This window comes from Oncorhynchus masou, chromosome 3 (assembly GCF_036934945.1).
Source record: "Oncorhynchus masou masou isolate Uvic2021 chromosome 3, UVic_Omas_1.1, whole genome shotgun sequence".
NCBI classification, from domain to species: domain Eukaryota; kingdom Metazoa; phylum Chordata; class Actinopteri; order Salmoniformes; family Salmonidae; genus Oncorhynchus; species Oncorhynchus masou.
In genome coordinates this window covers 42869202-42880403 of record NC_088214.1, presented here as the reverse complement: position 1 = coordinate 42880403, position 11202 = coordinate 42869202, and the positions used below count along the sequence as shown (strand labels likewise).

General features: G+C 43.9%; 1 protein-coding gene across 2 annotated transcripts in view; it reads left to right on the top strand.

Moving 5' to 3' along the window:
* Positions 1-239: 239 nt before the first annotated feature.
* Positions 240-11202, top strand: part of LOC135517160 (uncharacterized) — a 49605-nt gene continuing 38642 nt past the window's right edge. For both annotated transcript variants that reach the window (XM_064941225.1, XM_064941218.1), the window contains exons 1-16: positions 240-359; positions 582-673; positions 956-1125; positions 1526-1679; positions 2005-2084; positions 2292-2472; positions 2579-2734; positions 2840-2973; positions 3254-3412; positions 3847-4027; positions 4138-4349; positions 4552-4740; positions 5280-5422; positions 5575-5734; positions 9400-9483; positions 9741-9878. In XM_064941225.1, the coding sequence (XP_064797297.1) occupies positions 271-359; positions 582-673; positions 956-1125; positions 1526-1679; positions 2005-2084; positions 2292-2472; positions 2579-2734; positions 2840-2973; positions 3254-3412; positions 3847-4027; positions 4138-4349; positions 4552-4740; positions 5280-5422; positions 5575-5734; positions 9400-9483; positions 9741-9878 (2322 nt within the window). In that variant the 5' untranslated portion in view covers positions 240-270. The remainder of the gene's footprint in view (positions 360-581; positions 674-955; positions 1126-1525; positions 1680-2004; positions 2085-2291; positions 2473-2578; positions 2735-2839; positions 2974-3253; positions 3413-3846; positions 4028-4137; positions 4350-4551; positions 4741-5279; positions 5423-5574; positions 5735-9399; positions 9484-9740; positions 9879-11202) is intronic.

The window sequence follows — 11202 nt, the reverse complement described above, 5'->3', positions numbered from 1 at the left end:
CCTGGTTCGTGTTTCACCAATGACTGTGTTTCAGCCAAACAGCGGTCACCACTTAGTGGCATACTAAGTATTTGAAATAATAATGTCATTTTTGTGAAGATCTCTGTACTTTTTGCACACTGTGGGAATGTCCCTCAGTTTCTTTCCCATATAATGGTATTTTTCTCTTCCCACAGTGCCTACGTGGGCCTGTCAGCCCGGATGGGGGTGGATGGGGGCCTGGGTCGGGCTGGGGTGGAGTGGGCCACAGAGCTCAGGACCTCCAGCAGTATGGATGGGAGTGTGCATCTCCAGGAGGGCCACGGCCTGAGAGTGGCCCTCAACACACCTGAAGACCTCATGGATATAGTCTCTCTCAGGTGAGAGGAGCTGTGACTAGTGTTCTTGCTGAAAGAACACTGCTGTTATTTTACATTTTCATTTTTAGACAAGCACACACATTATCTTCAGTAAATGTAACTTTTCTCGTTGTATTCGTTGGTTAGGTAACTAGGTTGGGGCCAAAAGCACATTCCATTTAGCCAATTGAAATTCCAATTCAATGACTTGATTGATTTTCAATGTCTCCCTGCGTGCCACAGCTCCAGAATGTACCATGTAAACGGAGACCACCGAGAGGAGATGAGAGGCTCCAAGAGTCATGTGGAGAGGACCACCTGCACGCCAAAGACCTGTGAGTTCATCCCAGCAAAGCTCAAGGGCGAGTCAAGTCTGGAAATGTCCAAGTCCTTACTGGAAATAATTGTGTGTAATTAGACTATTTGTGCAAAGATTCTAGTGTCATGCCGTATGTGGATGTAAAGTAAGTTCCTTTCGGATGAAATAACTAAACGATATTCGTTGATCTGAGACCAGTATTTAACGCCAATGCTTGCCTAGATTCTATCTTAAAGATGTCCAGTATTTTGTATATTGAAGTAAGAGGATGAGCAGCCATTTTGTAATTCTCTCCCAGGGTCTAAGATGGTGGGGTGGCAGCTGTGCTCCAATGTCTCCTACCCTTTATCCTCTACGGGGCTTACCTTCCTCCCTCCCGGCCCTGTGCACCTCTCCCTCAGGCTACTGAAGCTAGACAGAGGCCTTCATCAGTACCTACTAGAGGCAGCATACTCTCTGTTGACGCAGGTACTGTCAATCCAGCCTATTAACCTGCTAAACGTCCTGCTAATTGTCCTGCTCTGTTAAAAGAGGCTATTTAAAAACACTTTGTTAACCTTGGGCACGGGTGCCATGAAAATTACACAGACTTGTGTTCAAATAGTATTTGAGATTTCAATATGTGCTTTATTGAGCTTGCCTGGCACAATGGAACAAATGAAGTAGTCCCAAAAGTAGAAACCCAGCCTATCTGGCCCACTCAAATGCAAAATATTATTTGAACCCAGGTCTGCAATTACTATACATTATTACACCACATTATTACACCCTATTATTCCAACACATTATTACCACAAATTATAGCATCTGTAATGGAAAGGCAATTAATATAAGTGATGAATGATCATGTTGTTCCTCTATGTTTCAGAGTGGCTCCTGGCTCCCCAGAGAGGCCTCCCTCCACCTCCTCCTGGCCACCCCCCAGTCCTCCATCCCCAGGGACATGTCTCTGGACTTGGCCCTCAGCCCCCACAGGCTGCTCCTCAAGATGACCCACCCACTTAAGACCCTCACCATCCAGGGTAGAGAACTAGATTCAGCGTATTTAAACAGATTATTGCTATTTCATCCTCTTCCAGGGTCAACCTTCGGGAACTAGTTCAGACCTGGGTTTAAGTAGTATTTGAAATATTTCAAGTACTTCAGCTTTGCTTGTTTGGCACAATCAAACTCGTAGAATGGTCGCAAAAGTGCAAATTATACCCATCTGGCAGGCTCAAGCAAACGATTAAAGTATGCAAAACATTTCCATTTCTATTTGAACCCAGTTCTGAACTAGATACAATGATCTTAAACTGACTTGACTTGCGATTGCAAAACTTGACACCAATGGGGTTGTTTTGTCAGGGCAACTTGACCAAGTGAGGAACATGTGGACCGGTCAACTTGAGCTTCTGATAGACAACGTTCATCAGTATTACATCATGGTAAGGAGGAGGCTGGGAGATTTTGTTGTCTTGTGGCGCATCCTGAATCAACCATTAACATTTTTTCAAGTTTCAAGTTTTAATGTCATGGGCACGAGTGCAGTGTAATGCCTTGCAAGCTCTAAACCCAACAATGCAGGTATCAAAGTAAACAATGCGGTTGTCACTATCAATGTTTATATCACATGGTACATTTGGTTACCACAGGGACTGATTGACTCCCAGACCCTCCTCTCAGAGCAAAGGCTGCGTTATCATCTAGAGGCCAAAGTGGGTGCGGAAAGCCTTCCCATGATCCTCTCTGCTAATGTCACTCGTGGACTGGGCAGAAAGACCAGCCTGTCTGCCACTCTGAAGAATGTGTTCAGAGAAGCTGCCTCCTTCTCAGGTTATAGACTATTGAATACTTGATCCAATGCTGTCTATTGAGTGTTTTATAAGCCTGTTACTGTAAAGTCATAGTAAAGCCATCATTATTGGTTCGCTATCCACAGTGGTTTTGGAGAGGAGGCTGGATGATGGGCGGAGACAGTACTCAGTGGAGGCGGAGCTCCTTCTGCCTGGAATGGTGGGCAGCAGGATTCTAGGGCTGATGGAGCAGAAGGGCCCACTGTGGAGCTCTGCACTGAGGCTCAAATACGGCCTACGAGGTGAGTGGTACTTTGCCATGCAGCCTCTCTAAGGCACACAGTGGCTTCAGAGCGGAGCTCCACCATCTGTCACTTTGGGGTTTGCTGAACTTTGACCTTCCACAGAGGACTCCAGACACTTGCGTCAGGAGTGCCACACGTCCCAGAGCCTGAGGAGTGAGAGGGAGCCCAACCAGACGTACCGCATGAGGGCTGAACACGAGTTCTACTGCTCTACCACAGCCCACGTCAACCACAAGGTAACCATTGGTAACAGCAAGGACATGTTTAATATCATACTTTGTTTTAGGTTTGTTCGAATTGTTACCTCATAGGCTTACAGTACCTGGTTGGGCAGGACTCAAATGTTTAGGCGCTTTCATTCACTATCTGTTGTTAATGGTGTTGCAAACATTATGCTCTGACCGAGCCATCTACTCACTAGTTACTCAAGTTGCCAAAGGATAGGAATAGAATAGAACAGACTAGAATAGAATCCTTTCCTCTCACCACTCATCCTATCCCTCTCTATTCTTCCAGGTGCAGCTGAGACACGAGGAGAGTCCCAGCCACACCAAGTCCAGTGTGGATGTGAGCTATGGGAAACACTGGGACGAGATCAACAACAAGCACCGCCTCCTCCTCAGCCAGTCCTTCAGGAACCAGTCCAGACACAACCTTACCAGCTATGCCCTGGAGGTACACACCACAGGTTTATCTCTATTGATCTACTATCTAGTACGTCTAGTTCTATGACTGTGGTATAGGATCTTGTGATATGATATCATCAGGTTTACTATAATGAATACAGCAAGTAACATACTGCATTGTTTGCGCCCTGGAGATAGAAATAGTGATAATAGAAGTTGTGCTATCTCTATCTATCGTATCTATCATCTCTTTTTCTCTACCTCAATCATCAGGGGACAATTTAACGCAATTAATGACAATTGAGAGTTTCTGCCATCTGGAGTAGTCGAATGATAAATGCCTCATGTTTTTGGTGTGTTTGTACTTTGAGATTATGAGCGGCTTGTCCTTGGGCATGGGAAGGTCTCTTATGTACATTCAGCAATAACAAACAAACAATGTAATTCACCACTATACAATATGCCACCCAACGTTTCCTCCAGTTCAGTCTGCAGGTCCCTGACAAGCGGCTGAACTACAAGACCCAGCTCATGCACTCTCACCTGAGGCAGAGGGGGGCCGAGAGCAGCACCCACCTCAAAGTGAACTACAACGACCAGATGCCTCTGGTGGCTGGACTACACTGGAAAGACACCTCCAAAGCCATGTTCAGAAATTGGGAAGGTAATGAAAGATTGAAGGGCATTATTTGCTGTCGTATGCAATGTCATGTGTGTGTGTGTGTCTCTATGCGTGGCCGTCTGCATGTGTAACTGTGAGTGTGCTGTCTCCAGGTATGTTCAACATGGACACTCCCTGGCTCTACATGCACACCACGCACAAGCTGAGTCAGCCCCAGCGCCACACCTACCAGTTGACCTCTGAACTCACTGCCCGCAAGTGGCTGACTGTCCGTAGCCTCGTGCTGGAGGGCTATTACAGAGACAGAAGCAAGGACAGAGAGGCCCGCCTACACCTCTACGCACCCGCTGTCACATACCTCAAAGTATGAAGCTTCCTGCTAGTCTTTGACATATTCAACAATGGCATTTATATCAAAGCAAGGGATAGCTTACTGGACTGGCTACATCTCTAGACACAGTCATCAAGTTTGGGCCATACCTGTATTCAACAGTTCTTGTGGGAAAAGGTTCCATGTAGAACCCATACCCTAAGAGCGATTTTGTGCCGGTTCTGTTGTGTTCCAGGCAGTTGGCTGGGTTATGGTGGCTAAACAGGGTCTGAAGGCCTCCTGCACCATCAGCTCTGTGTGGAGCCCTGCCCTGAGGGGAGACCTCTCCCTGGAGAACAGCAAGCAGGGCAGGACCCTGCAGCTGGCCTCCAGCTATGGCAAACACAACCTCAGCCTCACCGCAGGACTCACTACCCTGGACAAGGTAGGTGGAGAGGATGAAGTGTGAGGATTAGCATGTCCTAAAATCTGCACCGTGCGTACAGTAAGTGAGTAAAGCTCGACAGTGTCATGCTAATTTGTTTTTGGCAGTTATCAACCATTCATATTTTTTGGGCAATGATCTGTTGATTTATGGTTGACGATTCAGGAGGGCAGAGGAGGCTGGTGGGCGGAGCTATAGGAGGACGGGCTCATTGTAATGGCTGGAATGGAATGGTATCAAACACATCAAACATATGGAAACCACATTTGACTCCACTCCCTTTATTTCATTCCAGACATTACAATGAGGCCATCCTCCTGTAGCTCCTCCCACCAGCCTCCACTGAAGGAGGGGTGAGGCTTGAGGCTCAGGGTGTCCTAAAAGGAACACCATATCACAGGGATTAAGTTAGCTAGTGTCATACAAGAATAATTGACAGTCATCAACCACTCATATTTTTTGGCAATCTTTTTTTAAGCTACAGTTTTTTGGGGGCATGTCTAACATAGCATATCACCATGGCGTATGACTCATTGCAGAATTTAAGGAAGAGGATGGTGATGATGAAGATGACCTTATCAGAGCCCAAACGCCCGTCTATGGAGTTGGAGTTAGAGGGTGGAGTGGAGGAGCTCAGGAAGGACAAACAGATTTATCAGAAGAGAGCGTTGCTACTCCTTCGGTATGTATCCACTTACTGGTGCTCTTTATGAGTGTGATTGAATATAACTTGATGATAAGAATGGTGATGAGGATGAAGAATGATGGTTAAACTGCATTGTAAATCCTGACAAAAATATAAAGTTATAATTCCCCCTCCCATCCCGTTAACAGACAGCCGTTCCAGAACTTTCTACAGAGCTTCCTTCTCCAGGAGACTTTCACCGTCGACCTCCACAAGGGCCTTTACATCCTGGAATCCAAAGCCCATCTCTATAGCAACAGAGAAATCATTCATACTCTCACCCTGGGATACCAGCAACCCAGTCCTTTTGTGAGTCCAGGACCACTTGTGTTTCTGGGCCCATATTCACAAAGGTTTCAGAGTAGGAGTGCTGATCTAGGATCAGGTCCTACTAATGTCAATATAATCATATGGTCGTTCCTGAATTTGTAGTTATTTAAATGTATTTATGTACACCTTCCCATTCTAAATCAACCAATATTAATATGAATGACTTTAAATAATTTTGACCTTTATGATAACATTGTGTCACCAGTAGGAGTAGTAACACCAATGATGGTAACACCCATCAGAAATATTAGGTTATTGAGGATTTTCTTAAGTGGAGGCCACAGATGGTCAAATGTAAGTGTAACAGTATAGCTTCCGTCCCTCTCCTCACCACAACCTGGGCTTGAACCAGGGACCCTATGCACACATCAACTGACACCCACGAAGCATCATTACCCATCGCGCCACAAAAGCCACGGCCCTTGCAGAGCAAGGGGAGCAACTACTCCCCAACTACTCCCCTCACAGCGAGTGATGTCACCGATTGGAACGCTATTAGCGCGCACCACCGCTAACTAGCTAGCCATTTCACATCAGTTACATAAGGTCATTAACCTTTTAAAAATGATTTACTAAAGTGATATGATGAATCATTTTGCTCACATTGTTATTTCCCATCATTTAAATTGAGCAACACGAAAGTGACACTTTGGATTTAGTCACCAAATGATCAATGGAATCCTCAATTTGAAGACATACTAAAAGGGTGTGATTAGCTAATCATTTTATTGAACATATACCCCTCCCCCGATAACAGTTTTCCACTGGAGGGAATGCTCGAGGTACTTGTAATAAGTGATTTTCAAGGCGTTGACAACGATGACATAAAACTGAGGGACAGACATTATACGAGTAAAAAATAAGTATTTTAATAGCCTTCTTTGTTTCTATTGATATATACATAAATCATACAAATTACTGAGGTATATTGTATGCAAAAAAAAAAAAAATGAAAATTGGATCGAGGACTTTTTAACTGACCGCCCACAGAGGGTCCCCATGAATGGGGCCCTCGCTGATGAACTGACCCTGAACACAGGGGTGTGTCCCAGGGGTGTGTCCTTTCACCCTTGCTGTTCTCTATCTACACTAACGAGATGAAGAGCAGAGGAAACAAAGTAAGCCTTTTTAAGTACACGGATGACGTGGCTCCTGGTAGGAATCTTTTTAAAAGATGCTACGTCAGATGGGGACTAAACAGACCAACAACCTTCAAGAATGGTGCCCGGTCAAGTTTCCTCCGCGTCAATGTGGAAAAGACAAAGGCGCTGATCATCAATGGCAACAACTGTCCCCAATCACTCTCTCTGAACGACCAACCAGTCAGTAGAGGTGGTTGAGTGTTTTAAATACCTAGGGACATAAAAGGATAACAGGCTGAGTTTTACAGAGAATGCAGAGTGTATATTTTAAAAATACAAGGCAACGTCTGTTCTTAATCAGGAAATTAAAGGGGTTTGGGGTCAACCAGGATGTTCTGGAGAGGGTGTACAGCAGCTTGGTGGGGAGCATCCTCATCCTCAATATGACAGTCTGGTAATCTGAGTGTGAGGAGCAAAAGCAAACTGACCAGAATAGTAAGCACAGCCGGCAAAGTAATTGGTCGACCACAGGCACATTTGAGCAGTCTGTTCCACGAGGCAACCAAAAAGAAGACACTGGCTGTCGTTGGCGACCCCCCCCCCCCCCACCATCTACACCCTCAGTTCGAGAGGCTTCCCTCTGGCCGGAGCTTCATAATGCCCATGGCCAAGAAGAACGTGTACAAACATTCACTCATTCCTTGTGCTGTTGGACTACTAAATGCAAGGTAAATTGTATCGGTATATGTACTAATCTATCCAGTGCAGTTGAGACTGTGTTCGTTTGTGAGTGAATGTATTAATGTCCTCCATGTTGTTAGTGTATGCAACATGATGGACTGACTGGTTTAAATGTGTATGACGTGAGAAGGTATGTGTATGTGGAAGGTGATGCCAAAGCAATATGTCCTTCCTGGATGGACAATGAAGTTTTATTCTATTCTATTATTTTATACTAATATAATTGCTCAGACAACAAGATTTTGTTTACCAAGTAATATATTTTTAAAGATAGGGGTCAAAATGATTGGCTCCCCTGTTTCAATATCTTGAGATGAGATGAGAGAACACATTGGGAGGGTTCTTGTACCATTCTTCCATACAGAATTTCCCCAGAACCTTGATGTCCTTCGTTTGTGCTTACAGTCTACCTCTTCAATTCGAACCGCATGTTTTCAATGGAGGGGCATGTCCGGGGACTTGCTGAAATGTTGATCATGTGGTCAGTTAACTTACGGCTGGCTTAGTTTCAGCCTCCTGACAGAGGCAACTAAAATATCCTGGTACTGGGTAAAGTTCATAATGCCGTTGACCTTAGCAAGGGCACCAGGACCAATGGATGGCCCCAGGAGCAGTGGATGCAAAATATTGAAACAGGTGTGCCAATACTCTTGACCCCTATCTTTTTGAGAATTTTGTTCTATTACTTGTTAAATAAAATATATTTCTCTGAGTAATTGTATTAGCACAAAATAATATAATTTCCCCTCTTTTGGGGGGAATACAATGTAGCTGTAAGGATCGACGCTGGTAGAGACGAGAAGCAGGTACAGGGAGTGAACATATAATTATCAACAGACATGGAACAGGACAGGATAGCGTCTGGCCATAAACACATAATGACATTAATGCAGATACAGGGAACAGACGGGGGAGCAGACAGTTATAGACGGGACAATCAACAAAGGGAAGGAGTCCATGTGAGTCTAAAGAGCGCTGCCGCGCGTAATGATGGTGGCAGGTGCGCGTAATGATGGTGACAGGTGCGCGTAATGATGGTGACAGGTGCGCGTAATGATGGTGACAGGTGCGCGTAATGATGGTGGCAGGTGCGCGTAATGATGGTGACAGGTGCGCGTAATGATGGTGACAGGTGCGCGTAATGATGGTGACAGGTGTGCGTAATGATGGTGACAGGTGCGCGTAATGAAGGGCAGCCTGGTGCCCTGGAGCGCCAGAGAGGGAGAGCGTAATGATGGTGACAGGTGCGCGTAATAAAGGGCAGCCTGGTGCCCTGGAGCGCCAGAGAGGGAGAGCGGGAGCAGGCGTGACAGGCGCTCAGTATTTGTATTATTTATTTTATACAGTCTTTCTTGCTCATCTTTATCAAATGTGCAAATAATTGACTGACTGACTGTAGATATCTCTAAATCCCCAAAATATCACTGTAACTCTATACATCACTACAGGGACAAGCCAATTTGCTTACCCTAACAACTGCATAAACATAAAGTGTTGCAGTATAACCAACTTGGATTATTGTCATTGGTAAACAGTTCAATACAAACAGAAACATGTATGATGTGTAACTATTTACTATTTTAAAGTGTTTTTTCATGGTTGCAAAGGCAAGGGACGCAAATTGCCGCCACAATTCAAGAACGACCCCTATTCATTATGATCTAAAAATCTCAACGGATTCTGGATCAGCACCCCTAGTCTGAGACGCTCTTTGAAGACAAGCCCTGAATTGCTATTGGAAAGGTTAATACAACAGTCATTAGTCAATCTTTCTCAGTGATGTTGTCTTCTATTGGTATCTTCTATTTTTATCTTCTGCAGGTGTGTTCCTCCTTGACCCACCCGTTCAGCTATGACGTCATCCCTCCAGACTCTGAAGTGTGTGTCACAATGTTTAACAATCAGGTAGGGTGATTGATACCCATCACATTTCAAGACATCAACACAAAACCTCTGGTACAGTCTGTTTTGATAAAAACAATGGTACGTTAAATGACTAAATTGAATTTCAATCTAACAAAACAGGCTTGTAGCAGAGCACATGTGGAGAATGAGTTGGTAGCACAGTACTTGAGTCCAATTTTATGTCTGCTATACCCCTAGAGATCCTGTGGGTGAAAAAGTTCTCTATAAAATCCTATGGCCTCCATATTTCTCTACAGACGCAGAGAGAGGTGCGAGGGAGTGTTCGGATCGGGAAGAAGGACAGACTGACGTTCCTTGGACAAATTCAGTTGAACCCCTCAAATTTACCTCAGCATAGGGTCAAAGTTCGAGCCAACCTCACCCACCTATTCCAGGTAAGGTAGAATCTATAAGAGGGACATTAAATAATATAAAGAGTATAATATATAATTATAATATAATATACAGTACCAGTCAAAGTTTGGACACACCTACTCATTCAAGGGGTTTTCTTTATTTTTACTATTTTATATATTGTAGAATAATAGTGAAGACATCAACACTATGAAATAACACATATGGAATCAGGTAGTAACCAAAAAAGTGTTAAACAAAAATCAAAATATATTTTATATTCTTCAAATTAGCCACCCTTTGCCTTGATGACAGCTTGGTTACTACATGATTCCATATGTGTTATTTCAAAGTTTTGATGTCTTCACAATTATTCTACGATGTAGATAATAGTAAAAAAATAAAGAAAAACCCTTGAATGAGTAGGTGTGTCCAAACGTTTGACTGGTACTGTATTCCATTGAGCAGTGTTATTAAGGGCTCTATTTTAAAAAGGCTACGTTTTGATGAATAAAGAAGTTGTGGGTGTGTCCAGGCTTGGCCCCTCACTGGCCAATCAGAACGTGCTCCATTGCGAAATATGTGGTTGCTTCAACTGTCTTTTATGTATTGCCGTGGAATCAACTCCAATTCCAATTTTAGTCTGTAATAGTTTGTTAAATAGCTTACAGAAACGAAATAACAAAATGTAGACCTATCTTTGCAAAATAGGTTAGCTTGAACCCATTAGCAGTCCACAATGTTCTAAGTAATTGCATGGCTTCAATAACATTCACACTGATATAGGGTCCAGGCCTACTGTAAATTGCATTATAGCTGAGCATGGACATGCCAGACATGGTCAATAAGCAAGATTAAAGTAATTATTGATAAGCCCTAAAAAGAGAATGAATAATTCTAATGAAATGCTAAACAACAACAACAACTTGGCTATGTCACACCCTTTTTTATTATTGGGGGGGGGGGGATCATGTAGTGGATCATGTAGTGACCAATAAAGTGTTAAACAAATCAAAATAGATTTTAGATTCTTCAAAGTAGCCACCCTTTGTCTTGATGACAGCTTTGCACACACTTGGCATTCTCTCAAACAGCTTCACCTGGAATGCCTTGCCAACAGTCTTGAAGGACATATATGCTGTTGCCTGCTTGTTGCCTGCTTGTTCTGCTTGTTCTTCACCCTGTGGTCCAACTCATCCCAAACCATCTCAATTGGGTTGAGGTTGGGTGATTGTGGAGGCCAGGTCATCTGATAAAGCACTCCATCACACTCCTTCTTGGTCAAATAGCCCTTACACAGCCTGTAGGTGTGTTGGGTCATTTTCCTGTTGAAGAAAACATTATAGTCCCACTAAGCTCAAACTA